The sequence below is a fragment of the Microchirus variegatus genome, assembly GCF_963457635.1.
Source record: "Microchirus variegatus genome assembly, chromosome: 5".
NCBI lineage: Eukaryota > Metazoa > Chordata > Actinopteri > Pleuronectiformes > Soleidae > Microchirus > Microchirus variegatus.
In genome coordinates this window covers 15,268,202-15,287,813 of record NC_139806.1, presented here as the reverse complement: position 1 = coordinate 15,287,813, position 19,612 = coordinate 15,268,202, and the positions used below count along the sequence as shown (strand labels likewise).

General features: G+C 40.8%; 1 protein-coding gene across 2 annotated transcripts in view; it reads left to right on the top strand.

Annotated features, from left to right (window-relative positions):
* kcnab1b (potassium voltage-gated channel subfamily A regulatory beta subunit 1b) overlaps window positions 1–18,635 on the top strand; it is a gene marked incomplete at its 5' end in the record, with an annotated part of 36,039 nt that extends 17,404 nt beyond the window's left edge. For both annotated transcript variants that reach the window (XM_083889057.1, XM_083889058.1), the window contains 13 exons: window positions 107–150; window positions 3,423–3,460; window positions 3,995–4,074; window positions 4,549–4,593; window positions 6,450–6,494; window positions 7,649–7,692; window positions 12,130–12,216; window positions 16,633–16,718; window positions 17,301–17,421; window positions 17,641–17,735; window positions 17,965–18,085; window positions 18,231–18,319; window positions 18,418–18,635. In XM_083889057.1, coding sequence (XP_083745183.1) covers window positions 107–150; window positions 3,423–3,460; window positions 3,995–4,074; window positions 4,549–4,593; window positions 6,450–6,494; window positions 7,649–7,692; window positions 12,130–12,216; window positions 16,633–16,718; window positions 17,301–17,421; window positions 17,641–17,735; window positions 17,965–18,085; window positions 18,231–18,319; window positions 18,418–18,507 — 985 coding nt within the window. In that variant the 3' untranslated portion in view covers window positions 18,508–18,635. The remainder of the gene's footprint in view (window positions 1–106; window positions 151–3,422; window positions 3,461–3,994; window positions 4,075–4,548; window positions 4,594–6,449; window positions 6,495–7,648; window positions 7,693–12,129; window positions 12,217–16,632; window positions 16,719–17,300; window positions 17,422–17,640; window positions 17,736–17,964; window positions 18,086–18,230; window positions 18,320–18,417) is intronic.
* Between the last annotated feature and the right edge of the window lie 977 nt (window positions 18,636–19,612).

The following is a 19,612-nucleotide window of genomic DNA, read 5'->3' as shown; positions in this document are numbered from 1 at the left end:
AGGGCAAGGCATCAAGGTTTCAGATAAAACGTGAAGTTATAAGTTCAACTAAGTTGTGTTGTAATATTTGACTGATTACATCTTTTATACTGTGTTTTCTCCACAGGAACCTGGGCAAATCTGGATTACGTGTCTCTTGTCTGGGGCTTGGTGAGTACATTTAACCTGCTTGAGAGGTGAACGTCTGGCGATTTAATAAGCATCCATCTTATCTGTGCATCTCTGTGTTTAATAGGGAGAATGTAGTTACAGTTGAATCACATTTTATCATGTCACCTGAATTTAAACCTCATCTTCATATCATCTTTCATACATATACGAAGAGTTTCTAGACGTTTTTCCCTGCTAACGTTTAATCAAAAACATGGTAAGATGGGTGTAACTGCAACTAAAATAACTAGATGAGGAAGATGTCGACCTGGCTGAGCTCATATTAACACTGGAACAATGGTAGAAAATCTGTGAATGGATTAGTTCATGATCTCTGTAGTGGTTTTAGCGGCTGTGACAAACTGTTGGAGGAGATCATTTAAATAGAAAACTTTTAAGCCTCGATATTGACAAGTCCCAGACACACAGCCATGCCCTTGAGCATGAACATTTGTTCCGTTCCAGGGGGAAAAAACGCTGTGATGATCAAAACAGGTCACCTTAACATTTGGTGCTGTGTTTTCTTGTGTTTCCCTGTTTGAACTGCATGTCACTGTGACGCTTTTGAAAGGCTTATTTGAGCAAAGGCAGTCCCGGCTGTCGGTAGCCACTTCCACTCTACTGACATCTCTAAAGCTTTTATCGCATTTGTTTAATCTTTACAGGCACAGAGGTGTGTTTTTAGACAAGCCGATAGCGGCTGTAAATATCACCTGCAATTTAAAAGTCAAAGTCAAGTCTTGAGTATTTCCACGTATCCACAAAGTGCACCAGATATTATTTCAGATTGTTAAAGCAGGCACTTAAAAATAATTACCATCTTAGAAAATTTGGCCTCAGTGCTCACCAGTCTCCTCACACCTCTTGTACAGTTTGTTAGAGATTCAACAATGGCTTCCGTAATCATTTTTCATGACTGTACTGTATATTAATGCAATCTGCATGAGTGAATTCACCTGTGTGTGAGAGCCAGACAACGCCAATCTGAATTTAGTGGCACAAACAAGATTATGACTGTGGTTTTCTATTACTCTGTGTACTTAAGAGACATAGAAACAAGATCAAAATAAATGGTTAAAAAGAAGCTGTTACTGAGTGTAAATGTTAAAGGTCCCATACTATGCAAAATCAACTTTTTAATCATTTAAATCCTTAAATTTAAGGATTTAGGATGCCCTATCAGTCCCCAAAGTGTGAAGAAAGATGACTAATTGATGTTTTTATGGTCCTCCTCAGTCTAAGTACAGGAGATAAAACACGCATTGTTGACTTCCGCGCACATTGGAACGTCACAAGGCGCTGGATTCCTGGGATTGTTGTTAAGCGGAGCTCCGCTTTGTCCATAAAACACGCTAGAGTGCTGACGAGGGCACCGGTATCCGAAAACCGGAAGTCCTATTCTTGGCTCCACAGTGCAGCACAGAGTCCTACACAAACTTCCAGCCTCAGAGGATTTACGTGTCCAGTGGATACATGTTATATATGACGCCAATGTGCCTGCTAGAGCCTGCAAATGATCACTTTTCCAAATGAAAAGTCCCTTAAGTTTTGTTTTACTTTTTTTTTAAGGTGGACCTAAAGAGATACTGCTAAACAGAGCGTTCTGAACAGGACTGTTTTGGCAGGGTGATTGAACTGCTGTGGTGCTTCATCCTTATGGTATTTTGACCAAAGCATGTCACAGACATGTTCATTAGGACACCAGGGAACTAGGTTAACTTGGAGAAATAGGGTATAATATGACTCCTTTAAACATGCACAACAGAGCTTGTGGCAGACGACAGATATCCCTCACAGCAGATGATTTATTTATGCTATAAATGCATTGATCACATCCAGCATCTTGTGTAATACAGCAGCCACTGCATTAGTTTTCCACTGAAAACTAATGTATATTTTATACACTTGTCTTCAGCAAATTTCACTGCCTCAATTATGTAGTTACTGTTTTTTAATTGGGCAGAACATAATCATTTGCCAGGTTGTTTTTCTTTTATTACGCGAGCGCCATCCAAGAAAAAAGTGAGACTGAGCCTACACTGATACTTCTGCATTATTTCTTATTAGTGGGAAATCACACACAGCATGTGTCAGGATCAGCCAATAGAAGATTTGGGGGAAAAGAATAAAAATTCTAGCAACTCTATGCTCCACTTCAACATATGCCGTTTGAAGGGAGAACACTGGGATTTCTTTCTCTCGATAATATGCAAGAATATTGCACATCATTGCAGTCGTGCTCGTTTGTCAACACGAGCTGCAAATTGGACTGATGTGCGAATGCTCAGCCTTCTCGACGGCTTACAGAAGTCACAATGGCAACAAGAATATGATAAAACAACGTGTTATAAAAGTGACATGTGCAACACAGTGATTAAACATGATTACTTTGATTCCACAAACATGCAAGAACCAGAGGCGCAGCTTGTGAACAGGCAAGGCAGGCAATTGCTTGGGGCCCCGAGCTGATAGGGGGCCCCTGACACTCAGAGCCTGAGGGCTGTTTTTACTGAAATGTGCAGTGTCCAGCCGCCTCCTCATCCTCCTTAAAAAACAATGGGCGATTTGCAATGACATCTCAGTAGTCAACCTCCCTAAAGGGGCCCCACCTCACTTTAACCTTTGTGAAGTTATCGTTCTGCAAGTTGGAAAATGAAGAGGATTATTTACAGTGTAATGCATATCTTTTTTACTCATACTTATATATGTTTTTTTTCAGTTATTTACAGTATTTTATTGTTCTATATATTCATATTGTTTTATAATGTGGGTTCTTTACAGTGTAATGTATTTTTTTACTAAGTTTATATAGTTTTTTAAAAGCTATTTACAGTATTTTATTGTTCTTTACATTTATAGTTTCACATACTTTTTAATTACAAGGTTTTTCCATGTTATTTCATTCATTTTGAAAAAAAAAATGAACTCATACATTTTTCGTTGGTGTCAGATTATTTATAACATAATGGTGATGAACACTGGTTAGAAGGGCCCCCTGGGAATTTTTGCTTAGGGCCCCTACAGACTCTAGAACTGCCTCTGGCAAGAATGTCCTAACAGGAGCCAACACCTAAGGCATACAGATCTTGAAATTCAACACTTTGCTTTTGACACAAAAAACTGAAATGGCTGTGTTTTTTGCCAAAATGTCCAAATGATAATTAATGCATGACTAACATGGGTGTGCCTGAACATGGAATGCGTTCTGTGTGCAAACCGATTTGTTTCAGGCCGCTTTGACAAGTTGACAACTTTGACATTTTCTTCCACAGGCACGTGGGTAACATTCGGAGGTCAGATCTCTGATGAGGTAAGATGTTATGTCAGATCCATCATTCAGGCATGAATGATTCAGGTTCATGAGCAGATGTGGGCTCAATCCATCTCAAGCTTCACACACATGTGAGCAGTAGTGACAGTTTGCGGCATCCAAGATGTAGGAGGTGTGGGCTGCATACCACAGCAGACTCTATAGACTCTATAGATGCAGTCAAGGCCAAGTGATCGGGTCATATTTCTCCATGCCACAAGTTATTAAGCACAGCAGCTTCTCCAGGAACTTGCCAGAGAACTAGGAACAGCTGATGACCACATGACGACCACTGGGACTAACTGATATTCAGAGGGAAAAAAAACAAAAATAATGACCAACGCAAAACAAGAGCCAAAAGGAGAAAGTGCCAAATGCTTCCATGAGAACTATGTAAAAAAAGCAATTTCGATCAAAAAACAGCCTGTGCAGTTTCCCCGTTGATTCATTTTGATTGAGTAATTTAAATATTTACAGACTTAATGTACCACTTTTACACAACACTGAGTCCAATAATCATTTCTTATTTCTCAGGTGGCAGAGCAGCTGATGACTATCGCATATGAGAGTGGGGTCAACCTGTTCGACACAGCCGAGGTTTACTCCGGAGGCAAGTAAGTGATGCCTCAGATTTGTGATCGTGTCTTACAACCACACACTACCTTTCCAGTATTTGCAGCTTGTTTTTCGCACAGGACGCAAGATGTTAACCAGGTTTAGCCTCAGAATAGAAATCACTCAGTGGAGGAGGCCAAATATTAAAGATAGCCATGACTCTGAAGTGATTTGCATAATGTGATTCATCACTGGAGGCTCCACATTATGTCCACAGTTCAATCTAACTTCATAGGCCTGGACATTGTTGTAGTGAATAATGCAGGACACGCTCCATTTTGCACAAGAGTGAATATTAATTTCAAGGTTGATGGTGAAGTTCAGACGCACAGCATAAGAGGCGTGCAAGCCTTTATCGCCGGCTCCCTCCGAGATGTGTGGCAGATAACTTCACGCTCACATGATCTAAGGAATGGCAGCCTGCCATTCTGTGTAATCCCATCATCTCCTTGTGTGTGTTTGTTGCTTCATAGAGCAGAGATAATCCTGGGGAACATCATCAAGAAAAAGTGCTGGAGGTAAAGTACAGTCTCTTTCACACAGCAAGCGATTCCAAATGTGTCTCTAAGAATAGGCTTAGATTGTGCATGTGCATGTCGACTACAGCAATATATAGACAGACAAACATCGCGGTCATGTGTCATTGCTGAAGAGCCCCATTTATAACCCATCAGTATTAAGATGAGGGTGTACAGCCTCCACACTTCGGGGAAGGTTTTACAGAAGATTGTTTTTGGAGCTTGGTTTCAGGGATTTGTTGCCAGTCAGCTAAAGGAGCTTTAGTGTGTATTAATGTTGAGCTATAAAATATGGCTCACAGTTGGTGTACTAATTTATGCCCAAGGTTTTGGTTTGGGGCCAGAAACCCACCTTGTCTGCATAATGCTCTGGTCCACAGTCGAAGGCCTTGTCATTGTCTAACACCTTCCTCTGCTTGTTTTTTTTTTGTATTTTTTGGATAATTTCATGCCTACTTATGTTTCCCACATTATTATGTAAATATTCTTTTCAACAATAATAGAAAAACCTGCTATTAGCGCTTGAGGGAAAGTAGCAGGTTAGTGCTCATCTGTGTCAGTCCTCTGTGAATATTGTTGACACTCACTGGTAAATGGTTTGTATTTATAGCACTTTTCTAGTCTTGATGACCACTCAAAGCTGCTTTACACTACAGTTTTGCCATTCACCCATTCACTCACACTTTTGTGTTGAAAGACGACTCGCTCTCCCACTGACCTTCCTTAAGCCCAATTTATACTCCTGTGTAAAGTGCTCTATGACGGAGAGCCTCTCCTTCGTCTCTGACTGCATGAAATAAATGTCCGTCACTCCGTCAAGGGACAACGGAGACAGCAAGGGCTGCGATTGGTCCTCAGCCAGTCTCTGGGCGGCATCAACAGGCATGCGGTGGGTGCCCTGATGATTAATATGAGGTAGCACACGGCGTAGAAGTTCATCTAATTTGCAAGCCGACATTCTGTAGTACCTGAAGTGGGTTTCTTTGATCCATGTCCATCATCGGTCCAATAAGACTGTTAAATTCGCTTGCCATCAGTCTCGGTACATTTAGTGGACGTACACACCACTTCCAGACATGTCTCCTCAGTCTGTCACCTCTCCATATTTGTATCAAAAGTATCTGTGTTTCAATGTTATTCAGCTGCAACAACAACAACAACCTTGTGTAGCGACCCCTACCGATCGGGTGGGAAATTGCAGTGCGTATCCGGCACCACGACGGAGAACTACGAGGGCTCGAGGGGTCTCCGTGGTTACACACATCACGCAGTTGTAGTATAATGTATAAAGTATAAAGTATAATGTGGCTTTTAGTCATTGCATGTGCCTCATTTTAATGCGTACTGCTGTAACTGATCTGCTTCACGGCTCAAATTGAATGTGCATTCAGCGACGGCTCTTCTGAATACCTTTTATTGTAAAATTTTCCGATTTTTGGGCCAATTTCTGTAACAGCTGAGCTTGGACATTCCTATAGATCAGCAGTATAGCAACCATGCCACATTCCAACATCACTTAAATCACTTTTCATCGCCATTCTGATGCTACATATAACTTCAGCAGGTCGTCTTGACCATGTCGACAGGCCTAAATTCATTGAATTGCTGCCATGTGGTTGGTTGATTCAATATTAGAATTAAAAAGCATCCACTTTATGTACCTAATAAAGTCCATGGCACAGAGTCACACCCCAGTTTCCTCTCTGAGTCAGAGACTCTAAAGTCCCCATTGATGTAAAAGTGAGTGAATGGTTGTTTGTATCTTCGTCTTGTGATAAGATGGTGTAACTTGTCTCTCACCCAATCTCAGCTGAGATTTTTCCACACCTGTGATGGATCTGTGTGTTTTTCCTTAGGAGATCCAGCCTGGTGATCACCACTAAGCTCTACTGGGGAGGAAAGTGAGTGATTATTTTCCTTCTCACGTTTGGGCTTTCTCGCCAGCAAAAGGCTCCTCTTATTGTACCTCTGCTTTAGCTGTCTTGTCATATCTGGATTACTGTCACACTGAAGAATCCTGCTATCAATTTGCATTAATCACATTCTCTCTCTTCTTCTAAGTCTTCAGTGTTATACTGCGCTTCCATCAGGACATCTACATATGTGTTCTGGTTCTTTTTAAATATCCCAAGTAGCTCAGTAGAGTAGGGCCCTGGTGTAATTAATTGATTAAATGTAATCTCGTTTTATCCTCTCTGACAATAACAAGGTATCCGATCGGTCTCTCTCATGGATTTAGAGAACAGCCTCTTCACCTTCAACCGAGTGAGCTGTGAAAGTGTCAAAGAAGGCTGTCGAGCATTTAAATTTTAAGAAAACTTGAAAATATGGGGAGTGGGAGGCGGTGGGGGGAGTTATTGCATGTTTTTGTGTGTATATAAAGACATTGTTATTCTTCTAATTGACCATAGCAGGCTGCAAATCCACAGGAAGTAGAGAGGCAGAAAGAAAAAGTGTGAAATGAAGCAAGGAAAACAAACAAACAAAAAGGGCAACTGAGCAAACAGAAGAACACTGAAGCAGAAAGTGGAAAAGAGAAAAGAAGCGGAAAAGAAAAAATCAGGAACACGGAAAATCTAGATGTTAAGAGTAAATCTGGGTGACGCTATGGGCTATCGAAGAATGAACAAATAAAATAAACACAACTTGTTTCAGGTGCTTTGGTATTACAGCCGACAATTTACATTTTTAAATGATATTTTTCAAGTGATATGGCATTCACATATAAAAGTTATATTTTAGGTAGTCATACATCACTATAGATCTTATCGTATCTTGATCAATTTACAGTACAAGGAAATCAGTTTTTCGCAATGCATTTTTGAATTTAGCATAACATGCAGCCTATTAAATGTCTACTAACTAAAGACACAGGAAGGAAGTTATCATTTCCATCTCTAAATGTTAGGAAAAAAAATATGTATATAGTTGAAAAAACTAACTAATCAGGCAAAACGAGGACGTGAAGTGTTCTCATCCAAAACTACTGTTTTGCAGGAATGGTCGGAATGTGTATTGATCCCAGCGACTCACGTTTCTTTCCCTCCCGTTGCAGAGCAGAGACAGAAAGAGGCCTTAACCGAAAGCACATTATTGAAGGTAAGAAGACGGATTCCTCTCCTCTGCTTTGTCCTTCACGTCACCCCATCATTTTCGATCCCCACTGCACTCCACTAATCTCCCCTTTCATCTCTTTCCCAGCATGTGCGTGGCACTGAGTTTGAACGTTTCAGAGTCAAACCTCAACAGTTGTTCAGTTGGTTTTGCGATTATAAATTGTCCTTGACGCGGCTATTGAAGGTCACGTGAGCAGTGTCTGTCAAGTGATGTTCATTTTTGATAAAGTGATGTTGATGTGACGTTCGCCTGACAAAAAAGAAAACATCAGTAATGGGGAAAACGACCTTGTTGCAGAGTTCCATTTGGGCTGAGTAGTGTAACTCATTTAGTGCAGAGCGCCTGTGTTGGAATATTTGCAGAACATGATTTGTTTGACCAACAGTCATCATAGTTTTAGGACGTCTCTCTGACTCATGCAAATGAGCAGTGGTCAACCAGATGCCCATGTATTGAAACACAGTGTTTCACTACCATGAATGCATTGTGCAGCTGTTTACAAAAGTAATGAATGGGACGCATGTAAATTACAGGTGGACACATGATGACTTTAAGAATGTATATATATTAATACAAACTTTGTCACATCTCTTGTGCGCCTCTTTACTACTTGTCCTTTCGAGGAAATACGGCCTTGCTTTCTTATAACCTTGACGCAGTCCACCTTACTTAGCGATCAACTTTCCATCCAATCCACAACGCAGTGCACCTTCTGCAGTGACTCAGCTCTATCTCACCTTATTAACATGCACCGCAGCTTCTGCCACATTCCCCCTAAAAAGGAGAAGAGAATACACCCAGCGAAGGCTGGAGCAGAATGATATAAGGAAGACGAGGGAGCCGAGGACAGCCAGGGAAAGGAAAGGTGTGAAAAATGATAATTAGATAATCGGATGTTTGCCGGGCACACATGATAGCATCTGTGGGGGAAAAGGTGTCCCTGTCACTTGTGGTGTGGCACATGTCACGTCGGGCTAATAAAGTGGCTGAGTGAAATATATGGTCACACTGTCTTCCCTATTACTTTTTATATGGGCGACCACAGACCATAAATCATTTGTCTGGTTAAGTGACAGTTTGAAGATGCCCAGTAGCAGAGGTCAGTGCTGACGAACTCTGAGGTCAAACCTAGTATTTGCATGAAAAAAAAATACAAAATTAAAGTGCTTGTCCAGATAAAACTGGACTTTTAAAATACATGTGAACATGTTTGAATTTCTCAAAAATGGACTAACAGGGCGGCGGTAGCTCAGTGGTTGAGCAAGTTCTCTATCAACTGGAAGGCTGTGGGTTCAATTCCCTGCTACATGCCGATGTGTCCTAAAGGGGACATATTATGCAAGGGGGCATATTATGCAAAATCAACTTTTTTCTACTCTGGAGGCCCTATCAGTCGGCAAGTGTGAAAAAAGATGACTCACTCATGTTTTTGTGGTCCTCCTCAGTCTAAGTACAGGAGCTAAATCACGCGATGTTGACTTCCGCGCTCATTGGAATGTCAAAATGCGCTAATGAATTTGGAATTGTTGTCTCGTGGAGCTTCGCTTTGTCCCTGAAGTCCGTGAAAAGTTCTATTCTTGGCTCCACAGTGCAGCACAGAGTTCTACACAAACTTCCAGCCTCAGAGGATTTATCTGTCCAGTGGATACATGTTATATATGACAGCAATGTGCCTGCTAGAGCCTGCAAATGATCACTTTTCCAAATGCTAACTGCTGTTAGCTCCCAGTAGCCTCTGTGGCTGATGTCATTTCCTGTCCCTTGTTTCGTTTTGCTTTTTTTTTTTTTGAGGTGGACCTAAATAGTTACTACTAAACCGAGCGTTCTGAACAGGGCTGTGTTGGCAGGGTGATTGAACTGCTGTGGTGCTTCATCCTTTTGGTATTTTGACCAAAGCATGTCACAGACAAGTTCATTAGGACACCAGGGAACTAGGTTAACTTGGGGAAATAGGGTATAATATGGGACCTTTAAGTAATAGGTCAACACATTGAAAGGGGGCATACATAACAGTATCTAGTGTAGTGAAGACAGACATGCTTCTAACAATAAAGTAATTCCCTGCTATTGCTTCTATACTTAGACAAGGACAGTAGTCCAATTACATTATATAATCCATCTACAATGTTGCTCATTAAAAGGCTTTAACCATAGTTAGGGAATAACTCTGCATGGAAATACACTCACAACCAGCAACAATTTCTCCCCCATAGGACGAAGTAGTTCCTTGACAATTTAAAAAAAAATTGAACTCTCATTAAATGCATTGTTCATCCCAGACACCGGTGGGATAGCTTTGTTGTGCATCATCTTTTCTCCGTTTCCAAAAACAATAAACTCCAACTGATCCATGAGACAGCAGAAACTACTCGTGATGATGGCGGAGGCTCAGAATAATATCCTTGAAAAGAGTGTTTCTGGGACTGTGGGAGTGCAGTTATCCAAAAAAAAAAAATACAAGTGAGAAGTGATTTAAACTGTAGCAGAGAGAGCAAAATTCTCAGCTGGGATTAGCGACTGATGAAGAGGCCTCTGGCACTTATCAGCCACACACACTCACACATACTCATGTGCCTTGTCTCTCTTCTACTCTGCTGTCCTCTTTTGTCAAGGTCTCCTGTGTTTGATTTCCATTTTTTCATTTCAGAGGACAGATCAGTCTGACAACAGCTTGTTGCCCTCTTATTCTCTCCTCACTGTTCAGTGTTACTCCTCAAACAAGTCCTAAAAGCTGAGTGATAGAGAAAGTAATGAGTGTGATCATTTCTCTGACCTCCATCTTTCTTATTGTCCTCCTGGCTTTGAGTTGTTTGCTATCTCATCAACTGACAAAACTGTATTTATTTATAACAAAGCATTGCGCAGGTGAGATGCTTTTTTCCCCATTCTCTCTAGGAGGTTGTGGTGTGAACTAAGGTTGACGCTGATTTGTCGTGAAACTTGTCCCAAGATTTCTCTTTGACCTTTTTAAAATCTCAGTGTGAATGAAACACGATGAATATCTGAATGGAAAGAACACGGGCAAGTAACCAACCACGACACTGTGTGGTCATGTGATATTTCAAATGTGATATTTTCTGAGATGGCTTCCCAATCAGGATGGTTTATTTGCATAAATAAAATAGGTGTTTGTGCATAGGTCTCATAAAAATGGTTTGCTTTAAGTAGTCTGAGAATAAGGCTTTTATGTATATTTTAGGCAGAATGTTTCTCTGCAAAATTTTGTGTTTACATAATTTCTTTCTGGTCACCAAAGTTCACCGTCTTGGGAAGAGGAGGGATGAGCAGAAGAGTCCTCTGTGCATTTTTTACAAATTTTCACACACTCCCAGCCAATATTTTAATATCGGCCCCATAAGGTTTATATTTGGGCTGACAATATGGATCCCAAGTGGGTTTGTCCGTGGTTTCCGTGGTAGCCCCATCCGCCCAAGTTTGCCCACGTGGGCTTTCCATGTGGGGCCCATGTTACTGAAACCATAAAGGACTTTGCTCACTTCAAGCTCATGAACACTTAGTTCCCACTTTGTAACCAAGTAGCCTGGAAAGGGTAGACAAGTGGAGTGCATGAGTGGGGCAGTGCAGCATTACCTACAAGCGATTCAACAATACCTTCCATTCCGATAATGGCATGAACATCGTCTTTACACACTCTCAAACAACTTCTCAGTCAACTATTTCCTATTAAATAACATCATAACGTCAGAATTAGCACATTATATTATCGTCCAGCTATATTAACAATATTTGAGTCACTGAAGATAATTCTATTTTCTTTAGTACGATGTACAATTTGTATTTGTGGGAAATGTATCACAACCGGGACTCACACAAGCCACAGCAAACCAGACTGGATATGAAAACTCTGATTTATTTGTGATCATATGACAGGCCAGCTGCAGCTGGCAGGCCTCAAGTCACATGTGGTCACTGCTGATTTTAAATCCCCCACGGTCCACTATTTTTTCCACACATTTTTTTTTTTTTATGAAAATAGGAAAATAAACTAAATATGGGAATAAATACTGTTGTTATATGAGTATAAAGAAATTGATTGATTTGTAAGCACATGGTGATGCTCAGTCTTAGATCAAGACGAATGTGTCTCAGTCTGAAAGCGTTGAGGGAGAAGATTTCTCACTTGCGAGCATGATTGATATCGTAATAAGTCACTTGAGACCGTTTGTATCAGCAGTATTTATGAGTGGAGGATATTGCTCTTGGCTTATGTGAACTACACTGAAAATCATCTTTGTGAAAAGCAGAAATACAACATAATGGTGTGTTTACGTAAATAATAATGGCAGATAAGTAAGAGACTATGTCAAATTGGAGTATTATATGGGTCATGATTTCTACTGAAGGTTCTTCCTTTATCTTGATCTACGTCTCACAGCTTATCTCCTCCTTGCTCCCCAGGTTTAAAGGGCTCCCTCCAGAGAATGCAACTGGAGTATGTCGACGTGGTTTTCGCGAACAGGCCAGACAGCAACACTCCGATGGAAGGTGAGTGAGTCCTGAGCAGACCCCAGAGGGCCCGTGGAGGGGCTGGTGGGCAACAATGCTTGTTGTTCTGTAATATGAGAAGGTGGGAAATTCTGTCAAGACCAATGCCCTCATTGGACCGGCGACCTTTGACTTTGACCAAAGGAGTTTGTCTTTGTGTGCGCGTCTCATCTGACTCACATTTCAAGTTCAATTTTGTTCCTCATCTCCTCGTCTACTTTGGTCTCCTTGTCTCCCTGTCTTTCTGTCTCTGTGGGATCGCGAGTTTCCGCAGGGTGTCTGAGCTGCACCCGCTCTCAGCCCTCCCTGTTCTTCAGAAGCAAGATTATCTGCCCGCCCCAGGGGAAGCTGGTGTATTTTTGGGCTGGTCTCACTAGATACAAGCCCTACTGTGCCGCGCGTTCTGCTCCTTCAACACTCCGGCGCTGCTTTTCTCACACATCTACCTTATGTCACCATTCATTTCTTTTGCATACTTTCAGATTCATCCTCAGTTACTCACAGTGTGATATGGACACCACAGGTGCTCGGAAGGCCTCGTCTGTCCTTCCACACAGATATTCAAACGAGCTGGACGACTGAAAAGATGAAGTACCACCTGTCCCACTAAAGATGTTTCCCATTCTTTCCGCTTTCCTTATGCTTCTTCCCAGAGGAGCCAGCAGACTCAGGCAGATCTGTCACTGTCAGCAAACTACTTGTTAATGTTAAATGGTTCTATAATTCAACAACTCTTACCAATTTAAAGTGTTTATTCACTGGCATGGGAGTCTCGGTCTCAGGGGTCTGACAGTAAAATAGGGCAACGTTTTTACAACATTATATCCATTCAGGAGCCAGAACTCCACAAAAAAAAGGTGGTTTGTTCTCTCTTTTTGAAGTTAGGCTGTCTCTCTAAATGCTCTGCCTTCACCAAACTCATCCATGAGGTGACGTAGGAAGGAGGCAAGGGAGACTCCAACAGCAGCAACAACAAAAACATCATACTGTTCCCATACTACAGTTTAAAGATGCATACACTCTGCTCCGGATATGTCAGTCATAAAGGAAAAGCTCTGTGAAAACACATGCTTTCAGTGACACCATTGTCAGTCCAATAAAATAATCCATGTTCACCATTGCTGTTTGTCATTAGCAATACTCTCTGAAACTATGCAAACAATTGCGAAAGTGGATAGAATCCACTTCCTGTGTGCCTGAATGAGTCACGTGATAAAGGCCCAACGGGATGCAAATCATTCTTAAGTGAAGTTTGGATGAATGTGGCTTTAATGCATCAGTGACCTCACAGACAGACCCTACAACTGCTCAGATAAAGTCACTTCATAATTGACAAGTGATGTCAAATTTAATTGGTAGACTGACAAAGACACGGTAACAAGAAATGCCCGACTGAAAGAAGACAATGAGCAAAATTAATATAGAAGCTATAGAGTGTCAAGTGGCGCTGCAACGTATCTGCTCATTAATCAGCGGCAAGCATTTGCACATTGGCTTCATCCTTCATTACAGTGGAGCAAGGACAGTGTCATTAATCATCGTAGAGGGACTGCCACTTTTAACAACTCCTGAATGCACACAAAACTGGGCATCTTCATGCATAAGCACCAGCATGTTTCCTAAAGACCTTCACTTAGAGATGGAAGAGCGGTATAACCGTGCAAGAAAAGTGAGACCTCTAACTGTGCCTCTATCTCTGTAGGCATTTGCGGCACAGAGGGCACGGGAGGTATTGATTTAAACACCCACATGTTCCTGGAGCTTAAAGAGGATTAATAGCATCAATAAAATGCACAAAAAGAGCTCATGGTTCCAAATGTGTTATCATGATGATGAAAGTGTTGAAGTGAGTGAGTCTTGCATGCATATCACTTTATGTGAGACAGCTTGTGTCCCCTTGAGGACAAAAAGGTGATGTCATACCTGCATAGCTTTTTCTCCTCCCTGTTTTCCATAACTTTCATAACTTTCATGGCTGAGACTACATAACAGTTTGTCCAGGGGTTAAAGGCAGAGCGGACTTTTGAGCTGTCACGAGATCATGTTCTTCGTAATGTACTCGTGCAGGAAAAAACAAATCTGGTATCTGTGTCATCGTAATTGTTTTTTTTATTTAATGAGCACTGCATCCTGCAGAGCAAACCATCCAAGTCACAATGTTTCAACCCAGTCATTCAACATCATTTATTATTTGACAGTGCAATATCAAGCAAATTGAATCCACTCAGCTGAGTGAAATGAATGTGAAAATCCCCGAGACAGAGTGAATAATGAATAGGAGGAGGGAAGGAGCAGACATGACATCAAAAAATAGACTTCATTATAGTCCCCCCAAGTCAGCGTTCTACACTGGAGATCAATCAATGGCATTCCAACAGAATACAAAACACAAACCAAAGTCAGGACCTTGTCAAAAACCTCTGGCAACAAATGTGTAACACAAAAGCACAGCCCTGGTCTTCCTATTGGCTCCAAAAATGAAATCTTCTTTCCCACGATCTTTGGACAAAAGATAAAGCCAGTGAAAATCACATGTGACGTGACTTATCGATCACCGCCCTGTGTGTGTGTGCAGGAGATGGATAATCGTTAGCATCAGCTCAACACTCAAAGACACATGGATCTCCTCAGACACACCTGTTTGGTCCAGTGTTGTCTTGCTGCACACTGCAGAGGGGCAACAGCTGTCTTTGACCACGTGTTCCTGAATTGGTAGCTTACTGATATTTTGAGAGAGGACGAGGATAAGAGTTAGGAAACATTTTGGGATTTTTATCCATATCTGTGTCAAGTTAAGTCAAATGTATTTATAAAGCCCATTTACAAACGACTGAGCCACAACTAAAGTTCTTCCCAAAAATGTGCAAATACACATAGAAAATGACCTAATGCAAAAAAAGAAGAAATAAAAGAAAAGGGTTAAAATACAATGACTGAATTCAAATAATGCATAAAAAAAAGAACATTTGAAAGGTAACTAACTGTGTACATAGGAACATGAAGCAAAGAGTAATTTATGTGAAACATTATTCTATATCTGATCATTGTCACTATGTACAGAAATACCTCCACAGTCATGTTTCAGCACCTTCACATCACTTGAAAAATGTTGATATAACACGTGTGACGCTATTCGCTCTATGATTTGTGAAAGAGGAAAATAGCAGCGTTCTTTTTTGGAACTTCACTCACATCATTACCCTTCTTGAGAGGTTCACGTGGGGCCTCTGGGAGTGGATTGTTGATGGTGTTGGTTGGATTTCTCACCTGAGCTCCTTGCTCAGTCAGTCTGGTGTCTGCTGTCGGATATGATGATTCATTACGTCTTAGTGGAAACTTTCTGTTAACACTTTTAGCGTGCTGCCGTGAATCATGTCGACTTCCTTTCCCTCCCGGCACTGAGGTGGATTACTCATGTTATATCATTCTCAAATCAACAGTAGAATATGGTGCCGACTTGGTTAACAAATTGTCCTTCTGTAGTTGCATCTTTCCAAATCCCTGTGTCCCTGCTTTCCTCTCAGAGCAGCTGTACTGTTATTCCTCTCCTCTCCCACCTGCTTCACCCACACCCACACTTGCTCTCTGTCTCTCACTGAGCTACATCTCAGTCCAGAGAGAGAACTGATGAAAAAGAATTGCTCTTTTTTTAATCACAGTCTCCTGTGATCTCATCTCTTCACCCTCATTTTCACTCTTGCGCTGTGCTCATATAGCAGATGTTTCATTAATGGACAACTACGGACAAAACCGATCACACAGACGACTCCATGACGCCATTGTTGTTTTTACGTCAGAAACGGTTTAGAGAATTTGAGCACAAAATACAACACGTAATATCATAAATTGTTGAATAATTGCTGCATTTAATGTCCTCAGTTAAAAACTAATTTAAGCATATCACAGCAGTTTATTAAATTCAGTTTAGCTCATTGCTTATCTGCTGCATCTTCAGCCGCATCTTCCATGCAACCCACTACAGAACACTCTGGCCTCGATTCTTTCAGCTGTTAAACTGCACAAGCAACATTCTGCTAATGTTGGGTGTTTTTATTTAACCCCTGCAGCATATGAGCATATGGTCCCATGTATTAGTCTGCATTCAGCTAAACATTTATGCTTACCCATGAGTTTCAATGGAGCCTTGTTTCACCTTCTTTTGGTTTACTAGTGGTTACACTTTTACCAAAGACTTGCTTATAGAGTTTTTTGTTGTCTTATTTCATGTTATATGAAAGAAAAAAAAAAGGTTTGTTTGTGTTATTAAAAATAATGTCAATTATGTTTTCAATTTTAAGCTCAGTGTCAGTTTACAGTTTAGTAAATGGGTTCTGTGCACGTTCCTTAAAAGTTGAAATTGTGGCGCCATCCGCTGTTCAATCAGTGACAATGTAATTGTCTCCTCACATTTGACAGAGATAGTGAGAGCAATGACACATGTGATCAACCAGGGAATGTCCATGTACTGGGGGACATCGCGGTGGTCTGCCATGGAGATCATGGTGAGTGATGGATTAAAAAAAAAAGAGACACAAATTGCTTAATTTAACAATTATTATTGTTTGTCTGTCCATGTAATCATATTTTCAGACTAACTTAGCACTGGTTGCTTTCCACTCTATCTTATCTTAAATTGATACTGCAACCATAACTCCCACACTTCATTTGTCTATTTACTTGCACTTTTATATTTCAATATTTGTTTTGTAAATGTTATCTCCCTGTTTTTTTCTTTATCAACTATGGCGTATGCTGCTGCAGGTCACCCTTGTGAAAGAGATCTTGATCTCAATGGGTCTTTTATCTGGTTGAATAAAGGTTAAATACATAAATAAAGCAACATCTCAGTAAAATGCAGTTAAACTATATTATTATATACCATATAATAGGAGTACAGTGTGATTCCTAGTTTCCAACTAACATTTTAAAGACTTCCCATGTTCCTCAAACTGTTGAAGAGAACAAAAAAAAGCATGTTGAACTCGTGTTTTAAAATGTTCTATGGAGAATTAAAATAAGAAGTCAGTATTTGCCTTTTCCTCATTTCTTAAACATGTCTCTCTGATGGTTTTATATTCACTCAGGAGGCGTACTCTGTGGCCAGGCAGTTTAATCTCATTCCACCTGTCTGTGAGCAAGCAGAGTATCATTTCTTCCAGAGGGAGAAAGTTGAAACTCAGCTTCCAGAGCTCTACCATAAGATAGGTAAGTCAATCATTGGTTTCTCGTGAAGGTGAACATTTTCTTTAGAGCTTTTCTGTGTGTGAGTGAGTTGTTGTATAGGTTAAGGCCCAAAGAACAAATTATTAGATGTTGGTAATCTGGACCTGGAAAAAAAAACTGTTAACCTTGCAAGATTAGAGAGTGTGCTAACACTCTGGGAAGCCGAGTGGCCTCTTGTTTATTCTAATGTTTCTATCTCAGGCGTGGGCGTGGTCTCTTGGTCCCCTCTGGCGTGTGGAATCATTACTGGAAAGTATGATAATGGCATTCCAGAATCTTCCAGGGCCTCGATGAAGGTAGCAATTAAAGACACATATCCATAATATGTATGATATTATGTAAAATGTTATTACATTATACAGGGATTGTAACCCCAAGTCCTAAATATTGAATTTGTATAAGCATTATGATATGCATAAATCATCAGATTACCAATCTACTACAATGTTGTACTAACAGTTGGTCAAAAATAGTCGTAAGTTTGAATGAGAATTCAAATTATTTCTATTTTTCCTGCTCCTCTAGCCATACCAGTGGCTGAGGGAGAAAATAATGAGTGAAGATGGAAAAAAACAACAAGCCAAGCTTAAGGACCTGGCTCATATCGCAGAGAAGCTCAGCTGTACTTTGCCACAGCTCGCCATAGGTACGGGACAACATTAATATCTTATGACCCACAATCCCAAAGGAAGAAGCTTGTGCTAATTACCAAACTCAGTTTCTCTGCATACTGCGTCATGATTGGTTCCTACAATAGCAATGTAAATATTTCTGATGTCCTGGATCTTTAGCCTGGTGCCTGAGGAACGAGGGAGTAAGCTCAGTGCTGCTGGGATCCTCTAATCCAACTCAGCTGACAGAAAACCTGGGTGCAATCCAAGTATGAAGACTATTTCGTAGTGCTCAAGTGATAAGTTATTATGTGGTCATGCCAAAATGCATTAATTGCTTGTCCTTCCTTTGTCCTGTGCACCCCAGGTTATTGCAAAGATGACAGCGGGCATTGCCACAGAGGTTGACCATATTCTGGGAAATCGTCCTCACAGTAAAAGGGACTTCCACCATTAGGATGAATCCCCTTTTAGTAAACTATGCTCCGTAGGCATATCAAAGCTCACTTTTCACAGCCATGGCACTATAAACAAGTGCCCAACTTTGCTTAAGTGTGCACAAATGACTGTGTGTGTGTGTGTGCGTGTGTGTGTGTGTGTGTGTGTGTGTGTGTGTGTGTGTGTGTGTGTGAGAGAGAGAGAGAGAGAGAGAGAGAGAGAGAGAGAGAGAGAGAGAGAGAGAGAGAGAGAGAGAAAGAGTGTATAAAGTGTTCTGCTTGGCTCCTTGTTCGTATGAAGTTCAATGAGTACTCATTGTTGTAGAGTGGATTACTTGACAAAGCATGCATGCCAGAGCTAGAGCAGCCACCAGTCAGAGAGTCCAGCAAGATGATTCCTGGATCAAACATCTCCTCCACTACTCAAGCAAACATCCGCAAAAGCTGCCGAGTAACAACCATGCTTCTTTCTACTGCATGAAGCAAACGTGTGAAATAACTATTCGGATACTTTCAATTACCTCTATGAGTATGGGTGCAATTAAAAACTTTAGACCAGGGGTCTCAAACTGGCGGCCCGGGGGCCACATGCGCCCCCCCAATCGATTACATGCAACCCTCCACTTAATATCATGTGATAATGAAAACATGGCCCACGACCTCACCGTTTTTTAAACACAGTGTGTAGCTGAGGCACAGCGGCCAGCGAGGTGATAGAATATAATATATATTTGCTAAAAAAAAATTCATAATAGTAATAATAAGGCATATGGTCATAATTATCCCATTTTTAAATGTATCATACACAGCATTCAATTGCATACGCTTAGGGCCCGATCCTGGTATGAATTTTTAAATATAGTTTTAAATATAGTTTATGATTTTACATCATAAATAGTATAACATATTGTATATGTGTGATATCATGATGCAATATTGTGAACATTTGTTTTTTTTCCCCACTTTTTGTCCTCTAGGCCGGGCCCCCTCTTGACCACGATAGATGCGCATTGGCCCCGAAGTCATTTGAGTTTGAGACCCCTGCTTTAGAGCCTATTTCTACTGCAAAAAGCTCATTTCAGTGCAGTCACTGCCAAATCTGTATCACATCAACATTTAAAATAT